Source organism: Rhinoderma darwinii, chromosome 3 (genome assembly GCF_050947455.1).
Source record: "Rhinoderma darwinii isolate aRhiDar2 chromosome 3, aRhiDar2.hap1, whole genome shotgun sequence".
Lineage (NCBI taxonomy): Eukaryota > Metazoa > Chordata > Amphibia > Anura > Rhinodermatidae > Rhinoderma > Rhinoderma darwinii.
This window is the reverse complement of record NC_134689.1, coordinates 310,488,997-310,505,629: the sequence shown is the minus strand read 5'-3', so window position 1 is coordinate 310,505,629 and position 16,633 is coordinate 310,488,997. Positions and strand designations below refer to the sequence as shown.

Sequence of the window (16,633 nt, the reverse complement as noted above, 5' to 3'; positions counted from 1 at the left end):
GGAAGTACAAATCGCAACTGATCACATATCATTTAAAGACTACGTAAAACTTTGAAATAGATATTTTTTTTAATAAAAAGATCAATCCGTGTGATTGGTCCAACTTTATAATTATTTTTTATTAAAAAAATGTTACTTTTTGAGATATAGATGATCTGTATTCCCTATACAGAGCAGCTGTATCGTTCGCTAAATCTTGTTCCCATCAGGTCCGCGGGACTGACGGATTCAGTGACAGCGGGTCCTGCGTGTCTCTTACACATGTTATCCATCACATCTAAGTTCATAGATTACAGGTGGATCCCATCAGGTCCGCGGGACTGACGGATTCAGTGACAGCGGGTCCTGCGTGTCTCTTACACATGTTATCCATCACATCTAAGTTCATAGATTACAGGTGGATCCCATCAGGTCCGCGGGACTGACGGATTCAGTGACAGCGGGTCCTGCGTGTCTCTTACACATGTTATCCATCACAAGTTCATAGATTACAGGTGGATCCCATCAGGTCCGCGGGACTGACGGATTCAGGTCTTTGCGAATGATACAGCTGCTCTGTATGCAGAATAAAGAGCAGCTGTATCTCAAAAAGTAAAAAGAATTTTTAATAAATACTAATTCTAAAGTTTCACCAAACATACTGACTGGCCTGGCCTGTTTATTAAAAAAAAAACAAAACATTTTCGGAGACCTTTTTCAAAAATAAAGAAACAATCTGGTTGGTTACTGTGGCAACTATTCTTTTTACAGTATTTATTTTCTTGCACCACTTTTGAGAAAAAAACCACACTAGCTGCAGAATTTGATTAGAAAAAAAAAACCCAGAAAATATTTACCAATTTTTCAATCTTTAGATCTGTTTTAAGCTTTTGACAGTCTTGCAAAAATTGAGTTGGAAAACAATCTACCGCTTCCTGCTCTAGTGGTGGAACAAAAAAAAATAAATAAGGGCCAGGTCTTGTCAGCTTGAGCTTCATTTTAGACAGAACAATGAGGGGAACGTTTTTTTTGCATCCCATCCTGAAAAAGCTTCTAACTATCCACTTGGTAGAAAGCATATCAGCCTCTGTAAGAAATCTTTTTGTACAAGTAAAGTAAAGCAGAAAACACATTATCACAGTTGTGACTTATTGAAAAGCAGAAGTCGGTTTCTTTCTTTCTTTTGTTTGAACTTCCTTCCTTTCTGTGGCTTCTAGATGACTACATAAAACCTTCAGTCTGCTGTTATGTGTGTGTGCGTTTTATATAGCGCCCACCTTCAGTATATGTGGGGTTCTATCTAGGTGCAGGATGCCGTGGAGTAAATTTATTGAAGTGCCACAAATTAGGATAAAGTATGTAGGATCGAGGCGCGGTGAGGTAAGGGCAGACTTCTCTACTCTTGTCTAGTTCTAGTCTGCCTGGCTTAGTTTTTCTTTGAGACTGATGATCACTTTTGGTAACTTATCTGTATATAATGTTATTAGATGTATTGTTTTCTAGATCTTTAACATACTGTCCTCTGTCTCTTATGATATCTGTTACGGTACTTTAATAAGGAAGCATACATTGCGCTGTAGATTTGGAGTTGTGTTAAGGTCACATCCAGAATGTGAAGGTTTGGATTGTCCAAGGTGGCAGATTTCTAGGTCAATATACATCTGAGCTTCTTCACTTGGCTCCGTTTCTTGTTGCTTTTATAATGTACACTATGTATGTTCACATATACAAAACTTAATATCCGCTTTTGTTTGTTAGCGCATGATGTATTTTCCATAGATCTTAATTCATACTGTTCCTCAGGACAAGGATAAGACAAAGGACAAAGAAAAGGATTCCAATGAAAAAGGCAAAGAGAAGCACAAAAGCAATGGGCACATATTTGTCACGTCAGCAATGATTGATACTGTAATATGTAAAAGCTGCGACAAGCCTTTCAAAAAGCCAGGTTATGTGTGTCAAGGTAAGAAGCAAACTGTTTATGCCTGTTCTATTGGTCTTTTTAGTGCTTGTTTTTTTTAAGGAAATGGGTTTTCAACACACTCTTGAGTAAGCATTTCCCTTTTATTGTTAAAGAGTACATGTCAATAGATTGTCTTCTAAAAAGTGGGCGGCCATTATCAGAATGCAGCACAACTAGTAATGTATGGGGAGAAAGACGTGAATATAGTTTTTGGATGGAGGCACCAGCAGGTGCACGTTATAAAGTTATAGGTACTGTAATTCTAGTTAGAATCATTGTGAAGTTTGGAGGAATCTGGTTAATGGTCTTCATGTTTTAGATGTAGATGATTTGCTTATAAGTGTTATTACAAAGACCCCTAAAATTTAAAATTTAATTAAAAATGTATTATGTACTTTGTGTTGAAATTCCTCTTCTTTTTCAAGTTTGCTCTCAGTGGCTGAAAACGCTCTTGCTTTTAACCAGACTGACAACCAGTCCTGATCTAATAATTCTCATAGGCGAGAAGTAGATGCAGTTGTATCCAGTCTAGGTATTCCTCTACATTGTATCGCTGTAGATAAAATGTATGATCTTTGAGTCCAGGCTATTTAGCTCATAGAGGGTCGATCAGACTGCATACAACTATATGTGGGGCTGTTCATAGACAGTGTGTATAATTCTGGAGATGTGTTCACAGTATTCATCAGTGTGACTAGTGATTTATACTCTCTGATGCTCCGTCACACTCTGTACAAATATATACCAGGTGTAAGACTCGTTTGGTTGGAATTATGTAACTGGAGGCAGCGGCTTTTGCTTGTTGTGATTTTAAATTTTCACTTGCCCAAAATGTAAAAAAGATTCCCTTTACATGTTAACCCTTTCAGGAGTGTGCTCATTTTAGCCTTCAGGACCAGCCCCATTTTTTAAAATCTGACGTATCATTTTATCTGGTAATAACTCTGGAATGCTTTTACCTATCCAAGCGATTCTGGGATGGTTTTCTTGTGACATATTGTACTTTATGTTAATGGAAAAAATTTGTTGATAAATTCATTGCTTATTTGTGAAAAGCACTAAAATTGTAAGAAAATTTGCAAAAATTATGATTTTTCTCATTTTAAATGTATCTGCTTGTAAAATAGATAGTAATACCACACAAAATAGTCACTGTTTCACATATCCCATATGTCTACTTTATGTTTGCATCGTATTTGAACATTATTTTATTTTTCTAGGACGTTACATGGCTTAGAACTTTAGCAGCAATTTCTCACATTTTCAAGAAAATTTCAAAAGGCTATTTTTTTCAAGGACCAGTTCCGTTCTGAAGTGGCTTTCAGGGCCTTATATACTAGCTAGACCCCATAAATCATCCCATTTTAAAAACTGCACCTTTCAAAGTATTCAAAACGGCATTCAGAAAGTTTCTTAACCCTTTAGGCATTTCACATGAATTAAAGCAAAGTAGAGGGGAAATTTACAAATTACATTTTTTTTGCCGAAATTCATTTGTAATAAAAAAAAAATCTATAACACAAAGTTTTACCAGAGAAACTCAACTCAATATTTATTGCCCAGATTCTGCAGTTTTTAGAAATATCCCACATGTGGCTCTAGTGCACTAATGGACTGAAACACAGGCCTCAGAAGCAAAGGAGCACCTAGAGGATTTTGGGGCCTCCCTTTTTTATATATTTTAGGCACCATGTCTAAATCCTGACAATCGGCTCACATTCCAACAGCAATGCTTGTGAATAGGGTACTCACACGCTAAGGCATCATTTACACAAGCGTAATATACGCGCGTGCTTTTCACGCGTGTCGTACGAACCTATATTGGGTTATGGGGCAGTGCAGACAGTCCGTGAGTTTTGCGCAGCGTGAGTGCGCTGCGTAAAACTCACGACATGTTCTATATTTCGGCGTTTTTCGCGCATCACGCACCCATTGAAGTCAATGGGTGCGTGAAAACCACGCAGGTCGCACGGAAGCACTTCCGTGCGAACTGCGTGGTTCGCGCAACAGCTGTCAAACTCTGAATGTAAACAGAAAAGCACCACGTGCTTTTCTGTTTACAAACATCCAAACGGAGTGTTAAAATGATGGCGGCTGCGAGAAAATCTCGCAGCCGCGCATCATACACTGATGACACACGCAGCTGTTATGTGCCTTTTGCGCACACAAAACGGCGCGTTTTTTTGTGTGCGCAAAACGCACACGCTCGTGTAAATCAGGCCTAAGAAAAATATCTGCGCAGAATAATGGACACACTGCGGATAATAAAGTCTACAATATGTCCTTTATTTTTGCAGATTACGCACTGAATAGCCATGGATAAGCTTCTTTTAATTAGAATGGGGCTAATCTGCGTGCACTATTGGTGGTCAAACCGCAGCAGAAATCGGAGTGTCCGCTGCGGGTTTCTGCCGCAGATTTCCTGAAAAATTCAGCCAGATATTTTTTTTATGGGCGAATCCGTGATGTGTGAACAATAGCCTAAGAAATAACACTTTGGTCATAGCAAAGACTCCACAATTCTATGTGCCTGTGTGGAAGTGAATGACATGCACTCTAAACTACATGACTTAAGGTATGTTTGATGCTTCCGCTATCTACGACCTTACACCCCAAACCCCAATAAGAGACCACACATGAATTTTGGTGTAAAGGCCACAGCAGCCATTTATTAAACACACCTTTTTTCTGAAAAAGAGCATAACCATAAACACATCATAACTCCATGATAACATCCTGCTCTATTTCCCAACTCCAGATAAAGGATCCTTGAAGGCACTTCAATCATTAAACTCCATCGTTTCCTTATTAGGTCTGGACCCCTTACCCTACAGCCGTTCTGCACCTGACCCGAGGGCACCAACCATGTCCAAGACCTCTCTCTCCCTTCCTGGGGACCCTGCCCATCAGGAATATATATGAGCTGGGTAACCACTCCCCAGCCCCTCCAATACTATCCCGGGTTAAACGCCCCGAGTTCTCTTGCAACAATCTCCATTGTTGCTTCTCCTTCTCATTCCGTGCCTCCAAAGACCCCTCCTCCTACCGCCATTGCTACTGTGACAAAACAAAACCCCAACCGACAAATTCCCATAAACAGGAGAAAATACTGGGAGGGCGGGCGGGACAAAAATTTCTCCTGTTGTCCAGCGGGAAAGAGGGCTGCCTCTTCCCCGCATGGACTTATATACTTTATTCTCCACCCACCACATATAGATACATTTTGCCCCATGCCCCCTTTCACATAACCCTCCCATCCCTATAAATATAGCCTAAAACATAATACCTAAAACATAATAGCCTAGAACTCCCAAACACCTAGTCATGCGCTTGCTTCATTACGGCTGCGCCTACATTACGCTGGGCTTACTTGACTTAAGGTATGTTTGATGCTTCCGCTATCTACGACCTTACACCCCAAACCCCAATAAGAGACCACACATGAATTTTGGTGTAAAGGCCACAGCAGCCATTTATTAAACACACCTTTTTTCTGAAAAAGAGCATAACCATAAACACATCATAACTCCATGATAACATCCTGCTCTATTTCCCAACTCCAGATAAAGGATCCTTGAAGGCACTTCAATCATTAAACTCCATCGTTTCCTTATTAGGTCTGGACCCCTTACCCTACAGCCGTTCTGCACCTGACCCGAGGGCACCAACCATGTCCAAGACCTCTCTCTCCCTTCCTGGGGACCCTGCCCATCAGGAATATATATGAGCTGGGTAACCACTCCCCAGCCCCTCCAATACTATCCCGGGTTAAACGCCCCGAGTTCTCTTGCAACAATCTCCATTGTTGCTTCTCCTTCTCATTCCGTGCCTCCAAAGACCCCTCCTCCTACCGCCACGACAATCATGTGTGACCCCTTACACATGATTGTCCCTCCACAACTGCAGGGCTTTCTCCATGCCCTCCTTAATGTCCAAGGTCCACATATCCAGACCCACCTCGTTTAGATGAACACCATCCGCCCTGAGGAAACCTACCTCTCTACCCTCCAACTCCTTATGCCGCACCACAACACCGCCATTGCGTGCCACAAATCTGCCAACTACCTTGTTGACCTTTGCTCGCGCTTTGTTTAAGCTATGTACGGAACGTGCCTGCCGCCACACCTTGCGAGCCACAATATCAGACCATACAATAACCACTCCTGGGAACGCCGACCACAACCGCAAAAGGTCAATCTTCACATCCCTCACTAAATCCCTGGACGACCGAATGCCCAAATCATTGCCGCCAAGGTGCACCACTAAGATATCCGGCGCCCTGTCCAAACCCGCATAAAATTGTACCTCTGGTAACAGCCTACACCACAGCATGCCCCGCAGGCCCAACCATCTGACCTGCACTTCTGCGTGATCCATGCCCAACTGCCGTCCGGCCGGACGAACATCAGCACGCACACCTCCCCAGTGTACGTAGGAGTGCCCCATGATCCAAATCAAGCAGGGACCTGCACCTAAAACAACACAAAACAACAACGTAACTACTCCATATCCACCTCCAGCACATCTTATCACCACCGCCTCAAAGCAAGTGAGGCCGCACATACAACCTGTATCTGTCTGACTCCCACCTGCCGATCTTCTTAACCATCGCCGGGGATAAACCCCACCGAGCTGCTTCCGTAGCTGCGCCAATTCTAAAGGAATGAGAGCTAAAACCTGCTCCACCTCTGCCGGACAACAGGATACATTTTTTGAACACCTGTGAAAACTGGAATTTTGACAGAGACAGCCCGTCTGCATGAACCAACAAGGATGCCGGGCCCTCAGGCCTCACTGCAACAAACTCCCGAAAACAGCGGACCGGGCACACCCGCGACCCTGGTAACTCATACAAGCGCACCACAAAACCTCTCCCTTCCTGATCTGTCTTAGATCTACGGAGCAAACAAGAAAGGCAGGAGCCATCCAAATCCACATCAGCGTACAATAAACCCCCTGCCACACTCTTACTGGCCGACACCAACTCCGATATCCGGAACGCCCCAAAGAAAGCCAAAGAAAAGGCCAGTGTAAATAGCCGCACTTCAAATGCTGAAACACAAACCTCCCTCAACAATTCACAAATCGCTACCAACAGCTCAAATGACACCGGCTTCCTGAGATCCCTAACTGCGGAACCCCTCCTGAAACCCTTCATTGCCTGCCGCACCAGAAAGGACTTAGTCACGTCCTCCTCACCTTTCTTCTTAAACCAAAAAGCCAAGGCCGACAAACTGCGAGCGACCGTTGCTGCAGACGACCCCTCACTGTACGCATTTCCTATAAAATACAACAAACACGCCTGCCGATCTGCAATACCTGCCTGCGCATTTTCCAACAACGTCTCCCATACCTGCCACACCGCACTGTACCTCTGCCACGTGACCGCACTAACCGACCTTTCCACAAGCGACATCGCCATTGTCACACCACCTTCCACAGATGCTCTGGACAAGGCAGGCCATGAGACTCCGCCCCCGGCGCCAGCAGACGAAACCTGTCCCACTGTTGACGAGAAAGGGAATCAGCCACAGAATTCAGCACCCCAGGAATATGCACTGCCACAAAATGCGCATTTAACATCAAACCTCTCAAAACTAAATGTCGCAATAGCCGCACGACTGGCGGAGAATTAGCCGTCTGGGCATTAACAGCCTGAACGACACCTAGATTGTCACATACGAAACGCACTCTCCGGTCCCGCAGACAATCCCCCCACAACTCCGCAGCCACCACAATCGGGAACAATTCCAGCAGAGCCAAGTTACGGACAAAACCACATTCATGCCATGTATCAGGCCAAACTCCTGCACACCACTGCCCCTGGAAATAAGCCCCAAATCCACATGCACCTGATGCATCAGTATACAGCTCCAAGTCCACACTAGACACCGGCTGATACATGAGCACCGACCGCCCATTATAGGTCTGCAAAAACTCCCCCCACACCAACAAGTCAGCTTTCAACTCCGCCGACAACCTAATGAAATGATGAGGGGAATGCACCCCTGCGGTAGCATTCGCCAACCGCCTGCAAAACACCCGCCCCATGGGCATAATCCTACAAGCGAAATTCAAATGCCCCAACAAGGATTGCAAGTCCCGCAATTGTATCTTCTTCCTGCGCAGCGCACTCGCCACCAACTCTCTCATCTCCAGCAACTTATCATCAGGCAAGCGACACTCCATGTTATCTGAATCAATCATGATTCCCAAAAACTTAATGACCGTCGTGGGTCCCTCAGTTTTCTCAGGCGCCAAAGGTACCCCAAAATCCATTGCCACTCTCTCCATAGTGTGTAGCAATCCTGCACACACATAGGTACCCGGCGGACCGATAAACAGGAAATCATCCAGATAATGTAGGGCAGATTGCACCTGCGCCTCCCGACGGACCACCCACTCCAAAAACGTGCTAAACATCTCAAAATAAGCGCATGAAATGGAGCAGCCCATCGGGAGGCAACAATCCACAAAATATTCCTCCTGCCAATAACATCCCAGCAAACAAAAACTATCCGGATGCACCGGCAATAAACGAAAAGCGGCCTCAATGTCAGTTTTCGCTAACAGAGAGCCCTTCCCGTATTTCCGAACCCAAACAACCGCCGCATCAAAGTTAGTGTAACTGACCGCGCACAGGGCCGGATCAATGCCGTCATTCACCGACTCGCCTTCCGGATAAGACAAGTGATGAATAAGGCGGAATTTATTCACCTCCTTTTTTGGAACCAAACCTAACGGGGAAACACGCAAATTCTGAACAGGCGGGGAGGAAAACGGCCCCGCCATGCGGCCCAAAGCCACCTCCTTCAGCAGCTTATCCGTAACCAGATCAGGCCGCGCCAAAGCAGACGACAAATTACGGACTACCCCGTCACGTCCCACCGACGTACAAGGAATCCGAAAACCTTCTGAAAATCCTAACCACAACAAATCCGCCACTTTCTTATTTGGATAGCCCCTTAAAAACGGGAGCATCCTTTCCACCCTCACCGGCGTCGCCCCTCTTCTGCTCAGCATCTCCCTGCCTGCCCTTATGCTTCTTGAAGCATCTGGACAAACCATGGGCGCCTCCGCAACCGGAGCACTCGTGCTTGTACCTACAATCTGGGCCGAACTTGCAATGCCCCTCATTATACTGCCAGCAACACCCCTTTCCTGAGGATCCTGACCGACCCGCTGCTGACCCCTGACCGCCGGCCGCATCACGAAAGGGCTGCTGCCCCTGTTTTGGCGCAGACATCAGACGCATCCATAAACTGATATCCTTGTGATCCCATCGCAACGACGGGCGCACCGACTTCCGCTGACGAAACTGTTCGTCATACCGCAACCACGCATTACCACCGTATACACGATACGCCTCCCCTACCGAATCCATATAACAGAATAACGCCGAACAGTTCTCCGGCGCCTTCTCACCCACCACACTAGCCAAGATAGCGAAGGCCTGCAGCCAATTCGCAAAAGTCCGTGGAATCAAACGATACCGCCGCCGCTCCTCCTCCTCCTTCTTACTTTCATCCGGTTTCCACCGGTCCAAATTAAACTTCTCTAACGGCAGCAAAGAAAAAATCTCAACATATTCATCTTTCCATATCTTTTCCCTAATCTCCACCTTCAAATGTGCCCCCAGCGGGCCCTCAAAACACACATAAACCTCACCTTTAGCGGCGTCAGCCAAACGCACATCCTCCACCACCTTCTTAGCTGTACTAGCCGCCTCGTCAACTGCTTTTCCCACAGCCACTACGGCACCCACAACCGGCGCCACTTCACTAACACCCGCAATCACTGCCGCAGCTGCACCAGAAATCGCCTCATTAGCAACCGCACTCCCTGCCGCACTAGCAGACGCCTCACTAGCAGCGCCCCATACCCTCGCTGGCGACTGCTCTACGCCTGGCACAATTCTCATAAAATACTCCTGCATCCCTCTAAACAACAATTGCATCTGTGACATTGACAATATCCCCCCCACATCCCCCCCACACATCCCCGGCACCACATCAGTGGTAGACTCACCCGTACGTCCCTGAGGTGACCTCCCAGCGGACGCGTCCATCACTCCAGATAATCCAGGCGTCGGTCGTGACGATCCTAGGGAGTGGTGCTCCTGCACCCCACGCTCCCCGTAGCTCCCCGCACTTCCAGTCGCTGCTGCTCTAGGCTCCGCGGAATGCGGCCCGTCCACGATCCTGCCACCCCCTGGTGGCGTGGCATATTCAGAACGACAGCCCTGCCGATCCAGTCCTTCTGCAGGGCTGTCAAAATAAAATCTTCTTGTAGTCGTCGCTGCCTGTATAGCAGACCGCTGCCCCCCCTCGTCCGGATGGGGCCCGGCGTCATTCCAAGAAGTTGCCCGGGTACCTCCGGTCGCTGTCGCCGCCGCACGCCTCCCTGCTCCTGCAGGAGGCGATCTCGCTCCCCATCTAGATGCCGCCCGCCTCTTCCTGCGGGTCGGCGCTGGTGTCCTGATGTCTGTCCGCTGAGCTCCTCCGGCACCTGGCGCATCGGCGCCGGAGAAAGCCGTCACTTCCGGACCTGCGCGCGCATCCGGCCCCGCACGCACATCCGGTCCTGTGCGCGCATCCGGTCTTGCGCGCGCATCCGGTCCCGCCTCCACTTCCGGCGTTGTTGTTGAAGACAGGAGGGAGGAAGATGGCCGCCGCGGCCCCCCCCCTCCTGTCACCTCCGGTCTCGCCCGCCTGATGGGATTCCTCCCAGACCTCCGTGGACCGACGCCAGGGTGCAGCTCCGGACCAGCAGGAGGAGGAGGGTCCCTGGAGGGGCTCCCTCGGCGCCGACCAGACCGAGGCGTCTCTGCAGATGAAGGCCTCTCCTGAGGCCTGGAACGCCTGCTGCTGCGTCCCTCACTCTCCTCTCCAGCCGCTGGAACCGGAGGAAGAGCCCCGGCAATCAGCGCATCCAGCCATCCCACGCCGTGCTGCATCGCTGCATCGCGGATCCTGGCCATCGTTGTCTCCATCGCCGCTTCCATCAGGTAAGTAGAAATATTAATCTGTATATTTGTCTTTTAAATATAATAACAGGACAAAAATTTCTCCTGTTGTCCAGCGGGAAAGAGGGCTGCCTCTTCCCCGCATGGACTTATATACTTTATTCTCCACCCACCACATATAGATACATTTTGCCCCATGCCCCCTTTCACATAACCCTCCCATCCCTATAAATATAGCCTAAAACATAATACCTAAAACATAATAGCCTAGAACTCCCAAACACCTAGTCATGCGCTTGCTTCATTACGGCTGCGCCTACATTACGCTGGGCTTACTGGAACTGTTATGCTAGAGCGATTGTATCCAGTCTTGGCAATACTATGTTATCTAAACAGTCTGGACTCCAGGGTGTGATACATTTCACCTACAGTGATGCATTGCAGCAAACTATCAGTACAAGAGGAAGTTTTGTGTTACTGAAGTATTTAGCTCAGAGGATTGTCTAGAGTCAGACCAAAGTCTTCTCAAACATGGTGATGCCCAGGCCTTACCATTGCCCAAAGTCCATGCCAAAGTTTTATAAAATTAACTAAATTTATCTTACAATTTGTCTCCTAAACCCAGTAGGACATTAAAATAAGCAAAAATAAGTCAATTATTTTGCTAAACCAGAGATTGGAGCAACCAGAGAAAGGACTGGGCCGCAGATTCTAACTTAGGTGAAAACTAACAACTCAAACCAAAACAGTCACCAACAACTGATTGGTGCTTTGCCAGAAAGTCCCACCTCAGTTTAAGAAGCACCGGTCTAGACTGCATCCATTTGTATCTACCTCTGCTGTGAACGTATTAGATTGGGTTTTCAGCCTCTTACATTACTGGTTTCTCTCTATGGTCACATGAGGGACAACCCCAAAAAAATGGTGACTAGTCCCTCTCTGATAGCTGCATCATAAAGCCTTACTTTTTACATGCAGTAATGCTCTGGGCTCATATTGAGGAAGTTGCTGTGGAATTCTAGACCTACGTGGTACGTTTGGATATAACGGCATAATGTTTGTTTGAGTATTGAAGCATGTAAAGATTAGATACATTTTATTTGGTCATAACCGTGGTGTTTGGTGTCATTTCAGAGTGTATAGACAAATGTGGCCCTTTACTGTCAGTAGAATCCCTGTCGGAAATTGAATAATTGTTATGTATTATAATGGGGTTCTACGTTTTGGGTTTCAGAACTTTGGTGACCTTCACCATCACTAAGGCAGGCCGAGAGGAGAGGGTGATTTGTAGTTTTATTTTATATACAAGTACATAAAAACTGTTTTGTAAGGGCAGCATACCTTGATTATCTTTCTATGGTTGTATGCCACCTATAGAAATTGCCCATGTTGGTGAGATCAGTGCTCTGGGACCAAATTTCTTGACCGTATATATAATAATTAGATCTACAAAAGGTCTGTTATTACATCAACTGCAATTATAAAGTACAATAATACAACGTCTAGTCTAATATTTGCAATGTGTAGAGGTATGGCGATTATTTTATACATGTCCATCAGCCAACCGTTATCTAGGCATTGCTGTACAGTAAAACCTTGCATAGTCTTAAAGTCAAGAGAAATGATTTCAACATATCCACTCATCAGCCATCACTTTAAAACCACCTGCCTAATATTGTGTAGGTCCCCATAGACGTATAGACTGCACAAAACCTCTGAAAGTGTCCTGTCGTATCTGGCACCAAGACTTGTTTCTCCAGCACATCCCTCAGACACTTGACCTGTTCTTCAAATTGCCCAGATTTGAATTCCATCAACACCTTGAATTCTTTCTCCTGTTCCTCAGACCATTCCTGAACACTTTTTTGCAGTGTGATGGACACATTATCCTGCTGACCGAGGCCACTACTATTAGGGAATATGTTGTCATGAAGTGGTATACTTGGTCTCTAACAATGTTTTGGTAGGTGGTAATTGCCAAAATAGCATCCACATGGATGTCAGGACCCAAGGTTTTCCAGCAGAACATTGCCCAGACCATCACACTGCCTCCGCCGGCTTGCCCCTTTCTTATAGTGTGTCCTGGTGCCTTCCTCAGGTAAGCGATGTGCACACACCTGGCCACCTATGTAAAAGAGAAAGGGATTCATTAGACCGGGCCACCACCTTCCATTGCTTCATGTTTAATGTTTGTTTAATTTTATGGCTGATCGATATATATTACCATAGGCTGTAAAAAACGTGGTTGTATGTGCCTGTGTATCAGTCTGCGCCTGTATGTATGTATGTGTGTATGTATCTGGCAATCTATAGCTTGAGTTGGTGTATATGTATGTGGGTGAGTAATGTATGTATGTGCGTGAGTAATGTATATATGTACTGCATGCACATCAGGCTATCATCAGTAATAACTCGTGAGAAAGCGTGGGACATAGCAGGATTTATTTAGGCAGTTTGTGAGGTAGGTAGATGTGATCTATCAGGAGGGTGGGGACATATCCTATTTGTCTTGTAAGAAACTCTCTAGAACCTGTTTAGATTTCAGATTAGACCTTCGTCAGAGAACGTGGTGAAATGAATGTTTTATTTCCGGATCTGATAGAGAGTAGGTGGCTGTGTTCATGACAAATCTCTGTATTCTGGCAAGTGGAAATCCCTATGTTGCATTGTGTGGAATCATGTGCATTCCATTGTGTGCGCGGATGTATGTGTGTATATAATTTATATATATATATGTAACACTACGCTCCACCTCTCGTGACTGCTCTGTTAAGAATGTAAGTATGATACGTTCAGCCTGCAATAGTAGACTGCTGTTCATTCACAGGTACGAGAGAGATGCGGCTGGATCAAGTCTATAAAGCGAGTAAGTGACCAGATCTTCCAGTCACTGCACTGGAGTCACTTGAAAGAACTTTTTAAAAAAAATGTTTTATTTAGTATGTTTTACTTCTCTAGTTGACAGACGTTTTGGAAATAATAACTGAAATTGGTAGTTGTAAACTCTCCATACCTCATAGGAGCTTCTCTACTGATGGAGCGGGGTTGAGTGTGTTATTAGGTAAAGCACATAAAAGAATATGACCTTATGTTTTCTGTGGTTCTCTTTAGGACTACGTGTAAACTTGTCGTATTCTCTTTAGTCAAGCAATATAGAGTCAAAAGGTGAGTTTAGCTCTGCTACATCATTGCTGTGTTTTGGCTTACTCTGTGATGACATGGGTCTGTAGATGGTCTTCTGAGGATGTACATCCCATAGGTCAGCCAGAGTAAACAGGGCTGAGAATATTTGACTCCAAAGTAAGCTAGGTAGGGCTTTCTAGAGGGTTGATCTCGTTCTGTTCTGTATTTGAAGTCAATATATGTTTGGAATTTGGTAGTCATATGGATGGCGGCTTGTTAAGAGTACAGACGGTCTTCAATTAAACAGATTTAGGCTTTGTTCACATCTGCATCGAAGGCTCCGTCATGCTGCGCTATTTTGTCCTGTAAGATTATTAACATCATGACAGAAACCCAATGGAACGAATTAGTCAATTGGTTACGTTGGGCGCTGTTGCTTAGATCTGGTGCAATCCGGTATGTTCGTGATTCTGCTCCCATGACGGAGCAGAGCAACGAAAACACTGACTTCAGATGTGAACGTAGGCTAACGCTGTTTGTTACTACATTGGGCATCCGTGATTTTCATTTTTGTCATTTACATTGTACTGGGAAATCTTTGACATGTAACAGTCTTTACACGCTGATTTATGATAAAAGTTTGAATACCATCAGGTGTTCATGAGTTTATAATTTCAGTCATTTTGAACTTGTCCGTGCATATTTACCCAGGTTTCTGTGTTTAATCCTACATTGCCAGCATGTTGTTAGGCAGTGAAATAAAGGATAGCTGTTTGCCTGCAGCTTGGTGCCTATGTGAACTGTTCCTCGTGGTCAGTGAGGACTGCATGAATCTCATGTGTAGAGTACATGGCACGGTAACCATTATTGCCCGTTGTATCGTGATTCAGGTTATGTCCTTTTTAGGCCTCGTGCACACTTACGTCACCGTTTTCACGGCCGCTTTTGACTGGTCCGTGAACCCGTTTTAGCGGCCGTGTGGTTTCCGTGTGCACTCCGTGTATTCCGTTTCCGTGCGCCGAGCATGGTACTGTCCAGGGTGCTGAAAGAGTTAATGGGCTGCACTGATCGGCGGTAACTCTTTCAGCACCCTGGACAGTACCATGCTCGGCGTGCGGAAAATACAATTTTAATGTAATAAAAATTTAAAAAGAAAAATAAGTTCATACTTACATTCCTCCTGTCCGGCCTCCAGCAATGACGTTCAATCCATGTCGCCGCTGCAGCCAATCACAGGCAGCCGCGGCCTCTGCAGCCAATCACAGGCAGCCGCGGCCTCTGCAGCCAATCACAGGCAGCCGCGGCCTCTGCAGCCAATCACAGGCAGCCGCGGCCTCTGCAGCCAATCACAGGCTGCCGCGTCACAAAAGAAGGTCGGACTGGAGGAAGAAGAGGGATTCGTCTCCAAGACAACGACCGGGTACGTATGAAATGCTTTTTATTTTATTTTTAATCAGCAGCCTCTTTTCTCTATCAGTTATTGATGTTTTTCTGCCCGCCCTGCGGTTGCTATGCAATGGCTCTGTCACACACGGACGGCACACGGATACCTTCCGTGTGCCTTCAGTTTTTTTTGACGGCCCCATTGACTTGCATGGGCCTCACGGTCACGGAATCCCGGACCAAAGTAGGACATGCTCTACTTTGGATCGGAACGGAGCAACGGACCGTCAAAAGAACTGTAGTGTGCATGGCCCCATTGAAATGAATGGGTTCAGGGTGACCAAAACGGATAGCACCCTGAAGGAAAAAACTGAAGTGTGCATGAGGCCTTAGCATGCTATGAAATAAACTTTCAGATATTGGGGTGTATTAGATAATTCATGCTAATTCATTCTTCATTCTGTTCATTGTTATACTATGTGAGTTCTACTTTCTCCCAAAACTGTCCTTCATATGTCAGAGCTATTCTCTCCTATCTGATGGTAGCATAGTAACAAGGATGAGATGCTGAGCTCAGGAATATGTCATTTACTATTATTTGATTCAGTATTTCTTATATAAAAAGCTTTTTCAATGATGCCTGGACTTTTAAAGAAAACCTTAATCCTGCTTCCCCCGCCCACTCATACAGAGAGCCTGTGAGTCCTAAACTCCTCGCCCACACACAGTGATCGACAAAGTTGTCAATCATTTTGTGGGGGAGGGGAGCAGGACTCACATGGTTTCTCTATGAGCTCTAGCAGCTTTTAACCTGAAAATATGCTTTGAATACAGCTTTACTCCGTTTTTAGATTCCAAAATGATCAATGTAGTGCAAAGCATTTAAAGTATTTATCTGTTGTGTTCTATCTGAGGAACAACTTTGAAGTTTACATGAGATCCCTAGTATTTAGGTCTAACTTTTCTGTAGCATGTAGAAAGGATTAAAGGGGTATTCATTCTCCCCCTTGATACGACGACCGCCCCACCTGGCATGGCGGGGGGAAGCAATTGTTCTTGACATAGGTATCTGTCAGACATTTATTGCATAACCTGTGTATATGCCATTAATGTCTAAAATAGCAATATCCCTTTTACTAATTTTTTTAATTTAAAAAGCATAACATTGAAAAGTCTTGACCGCATTAAAGTAGCGTTCCCAAGTAAAACATTTATGGATT

The 16,633-nt window shown here is 45.5% G+C and overlaps 1 protein-coding gene across 6 annotated transcripts in view; it reads left to right on the top strand.

The window, feature by feature from the left end:
• The window catches only part of AKAP13 (A-kinase anchoring protein 13), a 246,255-nt gene that overhangs the window by 193,433 nt on the left and 36,189 nt on the right, over nucleotides 1-16,633 (top strand). For all 6 annotated transcript variants that reach the window (XM_075858212.1, XM_075858211.1, XM_075858213.1 and 3 more), the window contains one exon: nucleotides 1,783-1,942. In XM_075858212.1, coding sequence (XP_075714327.1) covers nucleotides 1,783-1,942 — 160 coding nt within the window. The remainder of the gene's footprint in view (nucleotides 1-1,782; nucleotides 1,943-16,633) is intronic.